Genomic DNA, 19401 nt, shown 5'->3' on the forward strand with positions numbered 1-19401 from the left:
GAAAATGAGGACTACAGATGCTGGAGATCAGTGTGGCACTGAAAAAGCATAGTAGGTCAGGCAGCATCCAAAGAGCAGGATAATTGACTTTTCGGGCATATGTCCTTCATCAGGAATGCTGAGGGCGAGGGCAGCTGAGAGAGAATGCAGATGGGGGGCAATGGTGACAGGTTGGAGGGGAGGGTGAAGTAGATAGGCAGGAAGGAAGATGAACAGGTAGGACTGTTCAAGAGAGCGGTGCATGGTTGGAGGGCTGGATCTGGGATGAGGTGGGGAGAGGAGTTGAGGAAACTGATGAAATCAACATTGATGCTGTATGGTTGGAGGGTCCCACAGCAGAAGATGAGGCGCCCTTCCTCCAGGCGTGAGGTGTCTTGGATTTGGATTGGAGGTGGCCCAGGACTTGCATGTCCTTGATGGAGTGGGAGGGGAGTTGAGACAAAACGTGAACTTGTGGAATGTTTCAGGGAACATTTCTGGGACATATGCACCAAACAACCCCACCACCCTGTGGCCGACCATTCAACTCCCAGTTCATCTCCTGCTTAGGACCATGCAATCACATGGTATCAATGTCAATTTCACCAGTTTCCTCATCTCCCCTCCACCTGATCCAACTCTCAAACCTGACACCGCCCTCTTGAACTGTCATACCTATCCATCTTCTTTCCCACTTATCCGCTCCACCTTCCCCTCTGACCTCTCACTATTACCCCATCATCTGCATCTCTCTATCACCTTACCCCGCCCCACCCCACCCTATTTACCTCTCAGTCCCCTTTCATCACCACCACACTTCCTCCCCCCACATTATTGATGAAGGGCTTATACCTGAAATGTTGAAGCTCCTGCTCCTTGGATGGTGCCTGACCTGCTGTGCTTTTCCAGTACCACTCCTATCTCCCTTTCAACTCAAACAGAACCAGTCAATCACCCGAGTCTCAATGTTCCAATACTGAACTATACCATGGAGGCAAAAGACCAATTATATGAGGAGCTTGACACTCTTCTACTTAGAAGCCCTAAGACAGGATATTGTTATATACCGGGGGATTTCAACCCTGAGTTGGACAGGGACCATGTTGTATGGCCCTACTGATTTAGGCACAGTGGTATAGGAAAGATAAGTGAAAATGTAGAATACTTGAGTTTTGGTGACCTTAGGGTAAGGGCAACCTTTTAGCTTTGAATGAAAAGGCTCCTTTTAATGTATTAAAAAGTATTCTGTATCAAGCCAGTGATGCGTTAACTGTGAATTCAGGAGACTGTTAACAGAGTCACATCTGGTACCACTGTATTGGCACCTGGATTTCTCATTATACTTTTCAGCACCATTTGTTTTGAATAAGATTTTTGTTGTTCAAATCTCATGGTCGTTGCAAAGTTCAAGTAAGCTCTGTCAATTTTTACAGAGTCAGAGCTTTTACAGACCGTTCAGCCCACTGTGTCTGAGTACTCAGTAGGAGCCAATTCACAATGAGCATAGTTGATTCTACTGTTGATGACCAAAAACAGGCCTTGATTTTTTAAATGATTTTTAATGCAAATGTACAAATAAACTGTAAAAGTTTATATGCTGTAAAGAAATAAACTCACCAAGCAGTTTCATTAAATAAAACAATCATTTGATTCAGTCTGGTGTTTAGGCAGAATGATAACATATCCAATTAAATAATGCATTGCAGCTCCTTCAGTATTTTCTGCATGTTACTCATGATACATAGTTTACTTCAAATTCAGGTGATTTAGCAAAATTTGATATGTGGCAGAAAATCTAATGCAGAATTGTTCAGTCCTTACTTACACCTTTAGTTTTAATGCTTATAGTTTTGCATCAAGGCCTTTGTAAATTATTACTCACCACCTTCAATACTGTACAGTAGCTCAGCATTTTGACCTTTGTCCTTGTCTAGGGCTGTAACTTGCAGAACAGCAGAGCCAAAAGCAGCAGACTCAAAAACCGAACCATTGTACACAGCACTAGTGAAGTAGGGGGCATGATCATTGGCATCATCTACATTTATTATAATTCGTACCAAGTTACGACGATATGGAAACTCTTGATCTCGGACCTGGTGAAATAAATTTAAAAGTTAGAACTGCAACACTGTCGTAGCAGCAGCACCTTCCTTGACAAAAACAGATGTAATGGTAGCAATTGCAATCATCCTTGCATTGCCTTCCTGTTCTCTTTGGCATCACAATTTTTGTCAGATATTAAAGGATTATGAATGTTTCATTCTTGTTCAGTAAAGGGAGTAAAGATGAACCAGTCAGTATCACATTGACCATGGAAACCACTTAAAAACAATAATTTGGAATAAAATTAACAGTTACTTGGATAGGCATAAATTAATTTGGTAAAACCACAATGGACTTAAAGGCATTGATTGAGCTTTTGATGTGATAACAGGAACGAACAATGAAGGAAACATGTACATGGAGTTTGAAAGGTGTTTGAAAAAGTGGCTCGTAACAGACTCCGCATCTAAACTGAAACCCATGGGATAAAATGAAAACTGATATGACCATGAATTGATGAACAGAAGACAAAGAGTGGAGGCCAATGGTTATTTTTTCAGATTGGAGAGGGTATACAGTAGGATTCCCCAGAGATTAGTAGTAAAAAATATCTTTTCTTGACCAATATAAATGACCAAGTCTTAGTCGTACACAGCATAGTTTCAACATTTTTGGATGACATGAAACTTGAAAGCATGTGATCTGCAAAGAGGATATTAATAAACATCAAGATAACATAGGCTGGTGGAAATGAAGTAGATGACATTTAATATAAAAGAACATTAAGTCATGTACTTTGGTTAAGAAGATAGGCAGTATAAACTAAAGGGTTCAACTGTAAAAGTGGAATGGGAACAGTGAGACACCCAAGGGAATATGCAAATGAAAATTTAAACTAGTCTGGCAAGTTGAGATAATGATTGAAAAAATACAAAGGATCTGACTTTATAAAACAAGGCATATAGTACAAAAGGAAGGAACTTACAAAGGACATCAATGAAACACTGGCTTGAGCTCAACTGGAGTATTGGGCCCAGTTCAAGGCATTGCACTTTCAAAGAGGTTCTGAATGTTTCAGCAGGGTACAAATAAGATTTACACTAATGATTCCATGGCTGAGCAAGTTTAGTTACTGATTAGAAAGGCTGGTGCATTTCTCATTAAATGGAAGGAAGTTGGGAGGAAATATGACATATGTTATTAAATTATGAAATTCATAGCATGAATATAGAGAAACAATTTCAATTGATGGAACATGATTAAATGGGTTTGGCGGAAGCCCCAGTGGTCACGAGGAAAACAACTGATTACACAGCAGATGATTATATTCTAAAATACACTTCATGGAGCTGCAGGCACAAAAAATAAGTTTGACAACAATGGTATATACAGAACAAGTACCGCAAAACTAGTGATTAAATAACAGATTTTGGTAGTTACAGGAATTTGCTTCAGTGAATGGGAAGTTGCTGTCACGTGTTTTATCAAAAACTGAGTGGTCCAAGAGAGGGAGCTAGAGACAGCAAGACCAAGAGTTGAAGGCTTGAGGCTTTCATCAGTTCTGCAAGGAGGTGATATATGATTGACAAGTGACATAAAGGTTATGGGTAACAAACAGAAAAGTCAAATCGAGGCCACAATGAAATCAGCTATGATAATACTATAACAGGATGTTGTGGCAGGTTTGTTGTGCTGAAAGCACTGTTAAGAACTTAAAGATAGAAATATTGCAGTGCTAATGGGTTAAGCCATTGGTAGAAGCAGCTCGGTCCCTATTTAAGAGATGCAGTTCAAAGGCAAGATGGTTGACAATAAGGCTGATTCTCTGATGACTATATATTTCCAAAGATCTCTCACATCAGGAACTATCCCTTTAAATTGGAAAATTCAACATGTCACTTTGTGACTTGAGGAAGGTAAGGAATTATAGACTGGTTAGCTTAACATCTGTTGTTGACAAATTGCTAGAGTCCATAATTAACAGTGACTAAAGACCTTGAACATGTTCAAATGACTAGACAGAGCCAACATAAATTTACAAGGGATAACATGTCTGAAAATTGAATAGATTTTGTTTTTAAAAAGGCCTCAATTATTCATTGCATTCATTCATGGCTTAGGCAACAAGACAAAGGTCTGTACTTGACAACAACACAAAGGTTTGCAGTATTATAAGTGATGTAGATGAAAATGTAAAATCAGAGACATGTCATAAAGACTAAATGAATGGGATAATCATAACAAATGGATTTCAGTGTGGACAAAGGTAAGTTTTTGGACTTAAAAAGGAGAACGAGTGGAACAGTAAAGGCAGAACAGAAGAAACTATTTCCACAAGTCAGGGAGTCTAAACACTAAACTTTACACAAGTGAAATTTGGACACAGAAAAGACAACCGATAATAAACATTTGCATCTCTCCTCCATAGATGGCGTTGGTGCCTGATCAATTGTTAATTTTAGAAGTAAGGGTGGTAGATTTTTGTTCGAGTGGATGAGGCAAATTAAGATGAGGCAAAAGTTGAGAGACTGAGTTTAGAGACAGCCCTGATCTGATCAAAAGTTTGAATAGGTTCCAGACCCTAATTGGTCCTCAATGGTTCTATGGTCCTAAATAGAATGTCCATTAATTAACTTGTCATCTTTAAAGATACATAATTTACATTTTTATGACAGCTGATATTACAAGAGTGGTTCTGAGAGCTCAGTTTTGACTGACACACATTTGGGTTACAGACAGGGTTTAATACAACTCTGATTCACTAAGCTGCCTGACAACTACATTTTGCAGAGTTATCCCTTGGACATTCAGAAATATATACATTAATGCTTTATTTCCATGATAGCTGTTACAATTAGAGTTGAAAATTCCCAAACATATAAGAATATGTGCCCAGAATGTGAAATACCAATACCTAGTAGCTTGTTGAAGTATGACTGACAGAACAGACCTGCGACCTGGTCTTCTATTAATGATAAAAAGCTCCCCTGCGTCACTGTGGCCAGGATTGATCAGTTGAGTTGTCAGTCAAATAATCTCCTGTCTTTTCATTTGTATTTTTCCCAGCAACTGGGCTTGACTGCCTATCATCTCAAAGATATGTTGATGTCAACAGCCTTTAGTAAGCTGGAATGGAAGTTAGACACAGAGGACGGAATTTTTAGTTACCAGTCAGGGGCAGAAATGAGTGTGAGCATGATTTGAAAAGTGGATGAGAAGAGAAACTTAAGCAGCCATTTAGAAGCATTGCGAGAAGCAGGCAAGAAAGAGGTCTCAAAACAAATTGCTAGCAACAACTAGAGCAATGACCAAGATCAGGAAGAGCAAGATAAGAAAGGCAGTCAGCATCACCTAGGGGAGCTGGTGAGAAAAAGACTCCAAGACAAGCAGATAGAGACAGAGCTATTTTCTATTTTTCCCATCTCTAAATTAAATAGTCTGAAATTAGGCTTAAGGCAAGGCAGAGCTTAGCTGCGTGGAAATGCCCATCCTGCACTATGAGAATTCTGGATGCTCCATGTGGCCTAGGCAGTCACAGAGGCAGGAAGTCTCCAGCTCTGACCATGACTAGGATAGACTGCTTAAGAAAGAAACATAAAAACTATGAGCAGCCCGCTCCACCATTTAATAAAACCATGGCTGATCTTTTTGTGGCCTCAGCTCCACTTACTCACCCCACTTCACTGGGGAGGGAATTCCACAGATTCACAACCCTCTGGGCGAAGAAGTTCCTTCTCAATTCAGTCCTAAGTCTGTTCCCTCTAATTTTGAGGCCGTGCCCTCTTGTCCTGGTTTCACCTGCCAGTGGAAACATCCTCTCTACTTCTATCTTATCTATTCCCTTCATAATTTTATAGGTTTCTATAAGATACCCCTCATTCTTTAAATTCCAATGAATATAATTCCAATCTACTCAGTCTCTCCTCATATGTCAACACCCAACTCCAGAATCAACCTAGTGAACTTCCTCTGCACCTCTTCCAATGTTAGTACATCCTTTCCCAAGTAAGGAGACCAAAACTGCATGCAGTACTGCTGCTACATCACTTTCCTGCTTTTAAACTCAATCTCTTGAGCAATGAAGGACAAAATTCCATCTACCTTCCTAATTACCTGTTGCACCTGCAGACCAGCCTCTGTGATTCATGCACAAGGACACCCAGGTCCCTCTGCACAGCAGCGTGCTGCAACCTTTTACCATTCAAGTAATAGTTCTTTCTACTGTTACTCCTACCAAATTGGATGACTTCACATTTAACAACATTGTATTCCATCTGCCAGATTTTTGCCCACTCACTTAAAGTATCGATGTTTCTCTGCAGAGTTTTGCAGTCCTCTGCACACTTTGCTCTGCCATTCATCTTGGTTTCATCTGCAAACTTTGACATACTAGGTGTAGTACCCAACTCCAAATCTTTTATGTAAATTATAAATAATTGCAGTCCCAACACCACTCCCTGAGGCACACCACTAGTTACTGATTACCAACCAGAAAAGCACTCATTTATCCCCACTCATTGCTTTCTGTTAGTCAAGAATCTATCTCAGCCTTAATTATACAAAAGGCATCTGTCTTCACAGTCACTGTGGCAAGGCATTCCAAAGACTGCTAACCCTCTCAGATAAGAAATTCTTTCTCATCTCAGTCGTAAATTGGCATCCCTTTATTCTGACATGATGTCCTCTGGTACTAGACTCTCATGAGGTGGAACATCCTCTCAACATCTTCCCTGTTAAGCCCCTTCATAATCCAATATGCTTCAATGAGATTACCTCTTATTCTTCTAAACTCCAGTGAGTAGAGTCCCAAACTGGTTAACCTTTGCTCATATGACAATCCTCCATGGATGTGGGTATGTTCGCCAACCTGGGAAGTTGGTTTGCAGACGTTTTGTCCCCTGTAAGTGATACCTTCAGTGCTTTGGAGCCTCCTGTGAAGCACTGATGTTCTCTCTTCTGGAATTGATTTGTGACCGTTCCTGCTGCTTCGGTTGCCATTCCAGTAGTTTGTTGCAGTGGCCAGTATATTGGGTCTCGATGCGTTTGTTGATGGAGTCCATGGATGAGTGTCTTGCTTCTAAACATTCTCATGGCTGTCCTCTGTTTAGCTTGTCCTATGATCGTTGTGTTGTCCTAGCTGAATTTGTTATCCTTGTCATCTGTATGTATGGCCACTAGGGACAGCTGGTGGTGGCATTTAGTGGCTAGTTGGTGTTCCTATGAACAACTCCAATTCATATATGGATGTTGAAGGAATCAAATACTACCACCCTGTGTCAGACACAGACCACCAATCAACAACCCATAAGCCAAAGAAACACTCGGACAAAACAGATGATCCACGTTATGATTACGGATGCATACAACAGACCACACAGGCACAGACAAGAAATTGTGCACCAAAAACTGTTAATGTCAAAACAACTAATCAGATGTGGACTGTGACAATCGATCAGGGCATCACTATAGGACAGAACTGAATCATATACAAAAAAAGGACTACAAAATTACCAAGCTGACCAACAGCAGGGAAGACAACATGACAGTCATCTGGGTAAGAAGCCTCTCCAATAGACAGCTTATAGACACAGAAAAAGCCACACTAGCCAAGGGACTCAATTTCAACCACAGGTACACAAAAACACCAGTCTTTCTAGTTGCATTGTAATGTTCACTCAGAACTAATGGACGAACCAAAGAGACTAACAAGCTGCCAGACAAACCATTGTACACTTACTAACAAAGAAAAAACAAATGAACAATCTTAACACCAAAGAGAAGCCCTCAATATACTCAAAAAGGATGAGGACATAATCATAGCACGAGCAGTAAAGGCAGAATGACAGTTGTTTTGGATAAGATCGAATATTGATATTCAGAAAGCATAGAAACTACTTGCAGATACCAACACCTGCCTATAGAGGGAGTGTGACCCCACTCCACAGCTAACCAACAGAATAAACAACAGTGTACAGAACCAACAAACAAATGGGCTGATAACCAGGACTGACCTATAAAGGATGAAACCGGAAAGCAACAACAGTCCAAGATTTTACCATGGTACACAAACCAGACATACAACTTAGAACCACTGTGCCACTTCCAGGAGCGCCATCACATAAATTTGCAAAAGACCTTCAACAAAAACCGAAACATCCTATCAGTGGATCCAAACACTCCATACAATCATCACACAAATTCCAAGACAACATAGACATAGGCAAGGATGAAGTAATGGCCTCATGTGATATTTTGGCACTGTTCACTTAAAGTGACAAACCTCTAGCCAAAGGGACAATAGGCAACCTCCTGTACAAACAGAAAAGACAGCATGATGGGGAACCTATCAACAAGGACTGCATATTTAAACTACTTGACCTGTGCTTGATAACGCACTTCACATTCAACAACCAAATATATGAACAGATCAATGGGACACCAATGGACTCACCCATCTCTGGACTCATAGCACAAGCAGTGACGCAGAGACTTGAACAAATAGCTCTCTCACAAATTCAACAAAAGTCTGCATCAGAAATGTGGAGAACATAAGTTGAGAACACACACCAGATTATCAACACCATGCTCACAGGGATCAGATTTATGAAAGAGGAGGAAACCAACAATCAACTATTGCTGGATGTGATAGTAAAAGGAACACAGAAAGACGAATGCACCAAAAAGGTATATACAAAAGCCAGACACAAGGACCAGATCCTGAACTACAACAGCAACTACCCGAACACACACAAGAAAGCTGTCTTCACCAAGAATGGATATCCCTGCAACTTCATCTGCAGAAGCCTACCAGATAAACAACACAATGAGGACATGCCATGATCCAACACACTAGCCATGCTACTATATAAAAAACTGTCCCAGAACTAACAGCCACACTTCTCTGACTACTCTGATTCATGACCATACATAAACCGACAGCCATGCTCAAAGACTCACCAGAACAAAAGACTTTATACCCATCATGTGCAAGATGCAAAGTAATTTAAAACATTCCATGTAAAGGCTGCATGAAACAGACTTTTGTGAGGGGTCTGTATGGGATATTCTTTGGAGGGTTGGTGTGTTCTTGATGGGCCAAATGATTTGCTTTTCTCAGTAGAAGATTCTACGGTGCTACAGTCAAAGATATCACAGAATAATTGTAGGATGCTCCTTCTATTTTGGGTTTGGGGTGGGGGGGGGGGGGGAGTTTGAGAGAAAAGCCACATCTTGTGCCACACATTGGCACCGATGACGTATGTAGAAACAGGAATGCAATTCCAAATGCAGCATTTAGGCAATTAGGTGAGAGACTGAACTGAAGGATCTCTAAGGCTGTAGTCTCAGGATTGCTCCCAGTACCACATAGCAATGGGTATAGAAATAGGAAGTTTGAGTAAACATGGAAAAGTAGAGCATGAAGAATGCAAAGTATGGGAGACTGAAAAACTGTAAATGAAAGTGGAAAGTAGAACAAACAACTCCTAGAACCAAACAGGTTCAAATTACAGAATAGAGTTAAAAAGAAAGAGAAAAAAATTACAAATACATTAAGGACAAAAGGGTAACTAGGGAGAGAAAAAGGCCCCTCAAAGATCAGCAAAGCAGCCTTTGTGTGGAGCCGCAGAAAATGGGGAAGATACTAAATGAGTATTTTGCATCAGTATTTATTGTGGAAAAGGATATGGAAGATATAGAATGTAGGGAAATAGATGATGACATCTTGCAAAATGTCCATATTACAGATGAGGAAGTGCTGGATGTCTTGAAACAGGTAAAGATGGATAAATCCCCTGGACCTGATCAGGTATATCCTAGAACTCTGTGGAAAGCTAGAGAAGTGATTGCTTGGCCTCTTTCTGAGATATTTGTATCATTGATAGTCACAGGTGAGGTGCCGGAAGACAGGAGGTTGGCTAATGTGGTAGCACTGTTTAAGAAGGGCGGTAAAGGCAAGCTAGGGAACTATAGACCAGTGAGCCTGACGTCAGTGGTGGACAAGTTGTTGGAGGGAATCCTGAGGGACAGGATGTACATGTATTTGGAAAGGCAAGGACTGATTAGGGATAGTCAACATGATTTTGTGCATGGGAAATCATGTCTCACAAAGTTGATTGAGTTTTTTGAGGAAGTAACAAAGAGGGTTGATGAGGGCAGAGCGGTAGATGTGATCTATATGGACTTCAGTAAGGCATTCGACAAGGTTCCCCATGGGAGACTGATTAGCAAGGTTAGATCTCTCGAAATATAGGGAGAACTAGCCATTTAGATACAGAACTGGCTCAAAGGTAGAAGACAAGAGGTTGGTGGTGGAGAGTTGTTTTTCAGACTGGAGGCCTGTGACCAGTGGAGTGCCACAAGGATCAGTGCCAGGTCCTCTACTTTTTGTCATTTACATAAATGATTTGGATACGAGCATAAGAGGTACAGTTAGTAAGTTTGCAAATTACACCAAAATTGGTGGTGTAGTGGACAGCGACTAGGATAACCTCAGATTACAACAGGATCTGGACCAGATGGGCCAATGGGCTGAGAAGTGGCAGTTGAAGTTTAATTCAGATAAATGCGATGTGCTGCGTTTCGGGAAAGCAAATCTTAGCAGGACTTATACACTTAATGGTAAAGTCCTAGGGAATGTTGCTGAACAAAGAGACCTTGGAGTGCAGGTTCATTGCTCCTTGAAAGTGGAGTTGCAGGTAGATAGGATAGTGAAGGCAACACTTGGTATGCTTTCCTTTATTGGTCAGAGTATAGGAGTTGGGAGTCAGGAGTTGGGAGGTCATGTTGCTGCTGCACAGGACATTGGTAAGGCCACTGTTGGAATATTGCATGCATTTCGGGTCTCCTTCCTATCGGAAAGATGTTGTGAAACATGAAAGGGTTCAGAAAAGATTTACAAGGATGTTGGAGGATTTGAGCTATAGGGAGACACTGAACAGGCTGGGGCTGTTTTCCCTGGAGCATCAGAGGCTGAGTGGTGACCTTACAGAGGTCTACAAAATTATGAGGAGCATGGATAGGGTAAATAGGCAAACTCCCTGGGGTTGGGGAGTCCAGAACTAGAGGACATAGGTTTACAGTGAGAGGGGAAAAAGAGACCTATGGGGCAACTTTTTCACACAGAGTGGTACAATATGTATAGAATGAACTGCCAGAGGAAGTGGTAGAGGCTGGTACAATTGCAACATTTAAGAGGCATTTGGATGGGTATATGAATAGGAAGGGTTTGGAGGAATATGGGCCGAGTGCTGGCAGGTGGGACTAGATTGGGTCAGGATATCTGGTCGGCATGGACAGGTTGGACTGAAGGGTCTGTTGCTATGCTGTACATCTCTATGACTCTCAGTGTTCGAAATTCTGGGAAGCATCAAGATAGATAAGTCCCTGAGGACAAACCAGAGTTACCCAAGGTTAATACAGGAAGTGAGGAATGAGATTACTGCACTTCTGGCAATGATCTTTGTGTTCTCACTCTCCATGAAAGTAATATCAGATGATTGGAGGGAGGTGAATGTTGTTCCTATGTTCAAGAAATGGAATAGGGCAAGCCCTGGGAATTACAGACCAGTCAGTTTTATGTCTATGGAAAGCAAGGTACTGGAAAGGATTCTGAGAGATAGCATTTATGAATATTTGGAAAAACATAGTTTGATGGAGTAAGCAGCCAGAGATATTTCCTCAGGGCAAAAATGGCTGTCACAAGGGGTCATAATTTTAAGATGATTGGAGGAAGGTATAGGGGGAGATGTCTCTTTACTCAGTGAGTGGTGGGTGCGTGGAATGCACTGCCATCTGTGGTAGTAGACTCAGAGACATTAGGGACATTTAAGCGACTGCTGGACAAGCACATGAATGGCAGTAAATGGAGGGGTGTATAGGTTAGGTTGATTTTAGATTAAGATAAATGTTCAGCACAACATCATGGGCTGAAGGGCCTGTACTGTGATGTACTGTTCTATGTTAATGAGAGGTGATATCATAGAAACTAATAAAATCATTAAAATGATGGTCAGAGCAGGTGTAGAAAGAACATTGTTCGTGTAGAAGCTAGAACCAATGGACACAGTCTCAGAAAATAGGCCAGCTAGCTTTGAGGTGGTGAGGAAGTCACTGGATGCAAAACATTAAACCTGTTTCTCTCTGTTGTTGGGCCTGCTCAGTTTCTCCAGCACTTTGTCGTTGTTTTAGATCTTCATCGTCTACAGTTCTTTGTTTTATATTATGTGATTAATCAATGAAATGCTTTACTCCAGAATTTGCTGGAAGCTCAGTTATTAACCAAGTTCAAGACAGAAATGGATAGATTTCTAGTTACTGATGGCATCAAGGGTTACTAGAATCATGCAGGAACACAGCATTAGGCAGATGATCCACCATAATCTAGAATGGCAGAGCAGGCTTGAAGAATTGAGTTCTTGACTTCTGCAGCTATGTTGCTAAAATCACATTCCTGAAGGGTAGCACTGGGACCTGTTGCTTGTGATTTTCATGGCCACCTTAGCTATGAGCTGGAGCAGGTCTGATACGTTCTACTCTTCTCTTGGGTATTGGGAGCTCTCCTGTGCAACAGGATGAGAGAGAATGGTCAATGAATAGGTTTCCCACTCTCAACTCTCTCAGTGCTCACATCAGCGGTGCTATTTTAATGTCACACAGTAACGTGACAAACTCCTCAACGATGTGGCTGGATGCACACTCTGATGATGTAAGGGAGAACATGGGCATTCTGTTTGCTAGGTTTGCATGCATGCTGCAATTTTCAGAGTTAAAGTCACATGGGTACACCTTGACATTTGCTTTCCAGAGCCAAAGAAATAATTAAAGTGCTTTGGGCACTAGAATCATGACATCACAATTTCTTCACTACCAGCCATATCCTTCAGGTTTCCTTCTGGAGTTTCTTCCAGTCAGATGCTGAGAGGAATATCTGCAGCCTTGCTGAGAACTTCTGGGATAACGTAAAAATCAGGAGGCAATACATGCTTGCTGATGCTAACAATGGCAGCCTGATTCTGATATTCTCCAAGGTATCCAGCTTCAAGGAAAGTAATAGGCCCAGTAATGACTGCTTCTCCTTTTGAAAGACCCTAGGGTTCAGTCTAACCTGAGGCTTCTTTCTGCACCAAAACTACCCCTGGTCAATGAATTAGTATCAGTTTAGAAATTGCATTGTGTCATGGGTTTGGACCTAGAACCAAATTGACAAACAGGTTCAACAATTGGAAATTTAGCTTAGAGAATCTGAGTGCCCTCACGTTTAGCTCAGCCAAGTTTCAGGCAATTAGTAAACAAGAATTAAAGAATAATTATAGATGCGCCCATTTAATTAGACTGTGCATCAGTCTGCCTTGCAAGAGATAGAAGAAATGCAAGCTGAGTATGGGTAAGAATAGCATAAAGCTAAATTGTGAGGACTTGAACTGTTAAATATTCAGACATTCAAACTGTGAAGGTAAAATTTTGACCGCGAGGGATGCTGAATCTATTTGACAGACTAATAATACCCGTGGAATATGGATTTGACATTTGTAACAACATTCTAAGAACTAATAAGTAGAAATCAACATCGTCTATATTTTTCATTGTTTGCAGCCTGCACATTTGAATGCATGGTGCCACTAAATTTTTCATGACTGCATATGCTTATCTTTAAATTTATATTAAAGGGGACAACTTTAGTAATTTGCGCAGTTCCTTTTAGGTTTTGTGCAGCCTCATGCTGACCCAGCTTATAGGGAATATTGCCCACAACGTTAGAGTCTGAAGGTTAGAGAGATGTACAGCAAGGAAACAGACTCTTCACCGAAGTTGTCCATGCTGACCGGATATCCTAACCTAATCGACTCAGCACTTGGCCCATATCCTTCTAAGCCTTTCCTATTCATATACCCATTCAGATGCCCTTTAAATGCTGTAATTGTACCAGTCTTTACCACTTCCTCTGGCAGCTCATTCCAAACACGCACCACCCTCTGCGTGAAAAAGTTGCTCCTTAGGTCCTTTTTATATCTTTCCCCTCTCACCCTAAACCCATGCCTTCTAGTTCTGGACTACCCCACCCCAGGGAAAAGACCTCATCTATTTATCTATCCATGCCCCTCATGATTTTATAAACCTCTATAAGGTCACCGCTCAGCCTCCAATGCTCCAGGGAAAACAGCCCTAGCCTGTTCAGCCTTTCCCAATAGCTCGAACCCGCTAATGCTGGGAACATCCTTGTAGACCTTTTCTGAACCCTTTCAAATTTCACAACATCCTTCCAATAGGAAGGAGACCAGAATTGCACACAATATTCCAAAAGTAGCCTAACCAATGTCCTGTACAGCCACATGACCTCCCAACTCCTATACTCAGTGCTCTGCCCAGTAAAGAAAAGCATACCAAATGCCTTCTTCACTATGCTATCTGCCTGTAACTCCACTTTCAAGGAACTATGAACCTGCACTCTAAGGTCTCTTTGTTCAGCAACACTCACCAGAACCTTATCATTAAGTGTATAAGTCCTGCTTTGTTTTACTTTTCCAAAATGTAGCACCTTGTATTTATCTAAATTAAACTCCATCTAACACTCTTCAGTCCATTTGCCCATCTGATCAAGATCCCTTTGTACTCTGAAGTAACCTTCTCTGCTGTTCACTGCACCTCCAATTTTGGTGTCACCTGCAAACTTACTAACTATATCTCCTATGTTCACATCCAAATCATTTATATAAATGACGGAAAATAGTGGACCTAGCACTAATCCTTGTGGTACACTGGTCACAGGCCTCCAATCTGAAAAGCAATCCTCCACCATCGCCATCTGTCTTCTACCTTCGAGCCAGTTGTGTGTCAAAATGGCTAGTTCTCCCTGTATTTCATGAAACTTGTTAACCAGTCTCCCATGAGGAACCTTATCAAAAGCCTTATTGAAGTCCATTTAGATCACTGCCCAAATCAATTCTTTTTGTTACTTCTTCAAAAAACTCAATTAATTTTGTGAGATTGATTTACCATGCACAAAGCCATGCTAACTATCCTTAATCAGTCCTTGACTTTCCAAATACATGCAAATCCTGTCCCTCAGGATTGCCTCCAACAACTTATCCACCACTGATGTCAGGCTCACCAGTCTATAGTTGCCTGGCTTGTCCTTACCACCTTTCCTAAATATGGCACTACTTTAGTCAACCTCTAGTCTTCTGGCATCTGTGACTATCGATGATACAAATATCTCAGCAAGGGAGCCAGCCATCACTTCCCTAGCTTCCCACAGAGTTCTAGGGTACACCTGATCAGCTTCTGAAGATTAATTCACTGTTATGTATTTCAAGACATCCTGGACTACCTCCTCTGTAATTTGGACATTTTTCAAGATGTCACCATCTACTTCCCCACATTCCATATCTTCCATGTCCTTCTACACAGTAAACACTGATGCAAAATACTCGTTTAGAATCTCCTCCATCTCCACATGTAGGCTGCCTTGCTGATCTTTGAGGGGCCCTACTCTTTTATCTTTAATGTATTTATAAAAAACCTTTGGATTCTCCTTAACCCTATTTACCAAAGCTATCTTATGTCCCCCTTTTGCCCTCCTGATTTCCCTCTTAAGTACACTCATACTTCCCTCTTAAGTATACTCTTCTAAAGGACTTACTCGATCTCTCTAGTCTATACCTGATGTATGCTACCTTCTTTTTCTTAACCAAAACCTATTTTCAGTTTATACCAAAAATATCAGAGCAAGAACAAACATTTATATTTTTAGGATTCATAATAAATTTCACAAAGTACTTCAAAGAACAGAAGAAAATTCCAAACAGTGAGAGGAAGCCAGTGACTGAAGGCAATATCACAGATACATTTGTAGAACCTTTTGATGTAAGATGGGGAGGCAGCTGAATAGAAGAGTCTGGGCTTGAATGAGGCAGTGGTTGAAATCACTCGCAGACTGATAAACATGCAGTAGTGCACATGGCTGGCACTGCTTATGGAAAATGAAAGCTTTATAAACAAGGACATGGACTTGACATTTAATGCTTTGAGACTTCAGAGTTAATTCAGGACCACGAAGACAGCGTACTATGGATGCCTAGTTTGACAATTAGGATATTCTTTTGTAGGAGTTGTTCATATACAGTGGAGCTTAGGAGACTGACAACATCATGAAGAAGTTGAACTTGGAGGCAATACAGAGTATGGAAAGATTTCAGAGATAGTGGTCAGTGAAGTGAGGACAAGGAGAATCATCTCTGAAGACTAATACATTGGAAATCAAAAATTGCGAAAATGATGGAATTAAGAGAGTTAGAATGTTAATTTTTACAAGTTAAATTTAGCAGCTTAAATTTTGCTGATTGTTTGGGCAAAACTACATAGCAAACAAACATGTTGCTAGTAAAAGAAAGGAGCGATTATTTTATTTACAATGACTTAAGTGCATTCCAATGTTAGTTTTTTACACTCATGCTCATTCCATCTGCTGGCACCCTAATGACATTATGGTTTACAACATACTGATATATACTCAGCTCAATGGGACAAAAAATAGAAAATTAATTTACTTTGTTAAAACAACACACAACTTTAGTCAGTTTAAATGCCAGTCTATTTAAAACTTGCTGAAATGTTTTTAATGGAACGTAGAAAGTAAAAATGCAAGAACCGTTTAATGGATGCATCCCAACAAGCCAGTAATTTGTGTCCTTATCTGTTAGCTTTGATTTTGAAAGAAAGCTATTTTATCATAAAACTAGGATAGTATATTTGAACAAAATCTTATGGAAATATCAATATTACGCAGTGAAGAATTTCTCACCCTACGTTTGACAATTCCTGCAATATTATGGTACTGTAAGATTTGCAATATAAATAAAACATATTGCATCTTATTCTCAAAATCTTGTGTAGTAAAGATTACAATATCTTAATTCATTCTTGGACATATAATTATTTAAATTAAAATAAATAATACATTGCTGCAAATTAACTCAGTAAATACTTGGATAAAAAATTAGTGAAAGGTTACCAGGCCTATGATACTACTACTGTGGAGCATAAATCTGAACTTTGGTTGAACAAGCTTTCAGTGTATACCCTATGAAGCCCTTTCAGAATCATGGACTTTAATGAGGTCACTTCCTATTATTCTCAACTCCAAAATTACCAATCCATTGAACTTCCACTGTACTAATTCTAAGGCAAGTATGTCCCTTCTTAGGGATTGTTCTTATTTCTTCATAATCTCCACACTTATTAATTCTACTTTTTGATTGTCTGAGCCAAATTCTCTCTTATTACTGTCCTCTTGTCATTCGTTATCATTAGGACTTCTCCTCTGTTTGCATTCCACCTTTTCTTTAGATTTATTAAGTATTCTGAAAGATTTATTTCTCTATGTCACAGAGCAATCAAATCCCTGTAATAGTGCTAATATCAAACTAATTTGTCGCTAGACCATATATCTAGCTATGAATGAATTTTGCATTTAGATTAAAAAAGACTCGTTTTTCTATTATTATTCTTTGCATGGGCCATATTTGCTAAAAGCATTATTCTCAGTCATGCATTATTCTAAGCTTATTGTCCTATCCCCTATTACTTTCGCCATCATCTGATTTCCTCATGAGGAAATTACTTATTTACTCTTGATGTGACTATATTAACTCCTGATGTGAGTAGCACAAGTCAGGAAATTTCCCAGCTCACAATGCCTGCTTCAGGAGAGACGCTCTGAATGACATGACCTTCATTCCAGTGTAAAGGAGCGAAAGGGGAAGATTTGCCTACTCACATACAGGTTGGAGAACATCACAGTGGCTGCTAAATGCCAAGTCTAGCTGTTTAATTCTCAGTAACTTGGTCATAGCTGTTTGAAGGTCCTCTATTTGTCTCACTTCAAACTCCATCACCCTTCCATCTCCACTTTCATTTCCAAGACTATGACCATGCCAACATAATGATAATTCCTGCCAAATTATTCACCATTTCCATTGTTCCCTCTCACCCACAGACTCATTGCCAAATCATACCATTATCCAACTCTATGACAAAGCAATTCCAAATACCTGCTGATCCAGCTACCACCCTTCCACACGATGTCAACACACTCAATATTCACTATGCACAGACTTCAGATATAATGCTGAGATAAAACAGACTAAAGGTCTAAATATTATCATAGAATCCCCACAGTGCGGAAACAGGCCATTTGGCCCAACAAGTCCACACCAACCCACTGAAGAATAACCCACCCAGACCCATTCCCTTACCCGATTGCCTCTACATGTTCCCTGACAAATGCACCTATCTACACATCCCTGAACACTACGGGCAATTTAACATGGTCAATTTACCTAACCTGCACTTCTTTGGACACCCAGAGGAAACCCACGCAGACAATGGGAGAACATGCAAACACCACACAGACAGTTGCCCGAGGGTGAAATCGAACCCGGATTTTAACATAATGGATTTCATTATGTTAAAAGGAAATATTCTCATTCTTGGTAGCCTTATTGAATTTTTTAAATCTCAAATTAACTTTTATTTGAGATAAATTAACTTTTATTCATAACTCCACAAAGACAGTTCAGTCTTACAATTTATTTGAGCTACCGACTGAACAGTGAACTCAGAACCTCACTGCAGAATAATTTTTTTAGATTAGACTTACAGTGTGGAAACAGGCCCTTCGGCCCAACAAGTCCACACCGACCCGCCGAAGCGAAACCCACCCATACCCCTACATTACCCCTTACCTAACACTATGGGCAATTTAGCATGGCCAATTCACCTGACCCGCACGTCTTTGGACTGTGGGAGGAAACCGGAGCACCCGGAGGAAACCCACGCAGACACGGGGAGAACGTGCAAACTCCACACAGTCAGTCGCCTGAGTCGGGAATTGAACCCGGGTCTTCAGGCGCTGTGAGGCAGCAGTGCTAACCACTGTGCCACCGTGCCGCCCAAATTATAGCTGGTTTAAAGCATTCATAATGACATGATGATAGCCCTCAAGAAAACATCAGCTAAGAGGTATTATAGCTGTCAGACAAAACATTCTCAAACCTCAATGGCATCGACAGCACGTTTTAAAATTTTTTTGGAGCATTTAAATAATTTCATGTCATGACAGTTCAACAGACCTTATTCATCCTACAACTTGCATAGGTATTATTTTTAAAAAATGATGACTCCCACATGGTCCTCACTTCAGTGAAAATGAGGCCTGCCTCAATGGGGAAAATTGCATCTGTTAGAAATGGAGGAAAAAGTTGCACTTCAGAACTTTGTGCATAACTTATAAAGGAAATGTCATGACTCCATGAAAGTCTGACTCACATTGGAAGTACTTTCTTTTCCAGCCATTATAAACAAATTATTTGTCCCTGATTA

At 40.5% G+C, this 19401-nt stretch overlaps 1 protein-coding gene across 1 annotated transcript in view; it reads right to left on the bottom strand.

Moving 5' to 3' along the window:
* The window catches only part of LOC132816926 (protocadherin Fat 3-like), a 575577-nt gene that overhangs the window by 146341 nt on the left and 409835 nt on the right, over positions 1–19401 (bottom strand). The window contains exon 9 of the mRNA XM_060826951.1: positions 1862–2072. Within this exon, the coding sequence (XP_060682934.1) occupies positions 1862–2072 (211 nt within the window). The remainder of the gene's footprint in view (positions 1–1861; positions 2073–19401) is intronic.

This window comes from Hemiscyllium ocellatum, chromosome 6 (assembly GCF_020745735.1).
Source record: "Hemiscyllium ocellatum isolate sHemOce1 chromosome 6, sHemOce1.pat.X.cur, whole genome shotgun sequence".
NCBI classification, from domain to species: Eukaryota; Metazoa; Chordata; class Chondrichthyes; order Orectolobiformes; family Hemiscylliidae; genus Hemiscyllium; species Hemiscyllium ocellatum.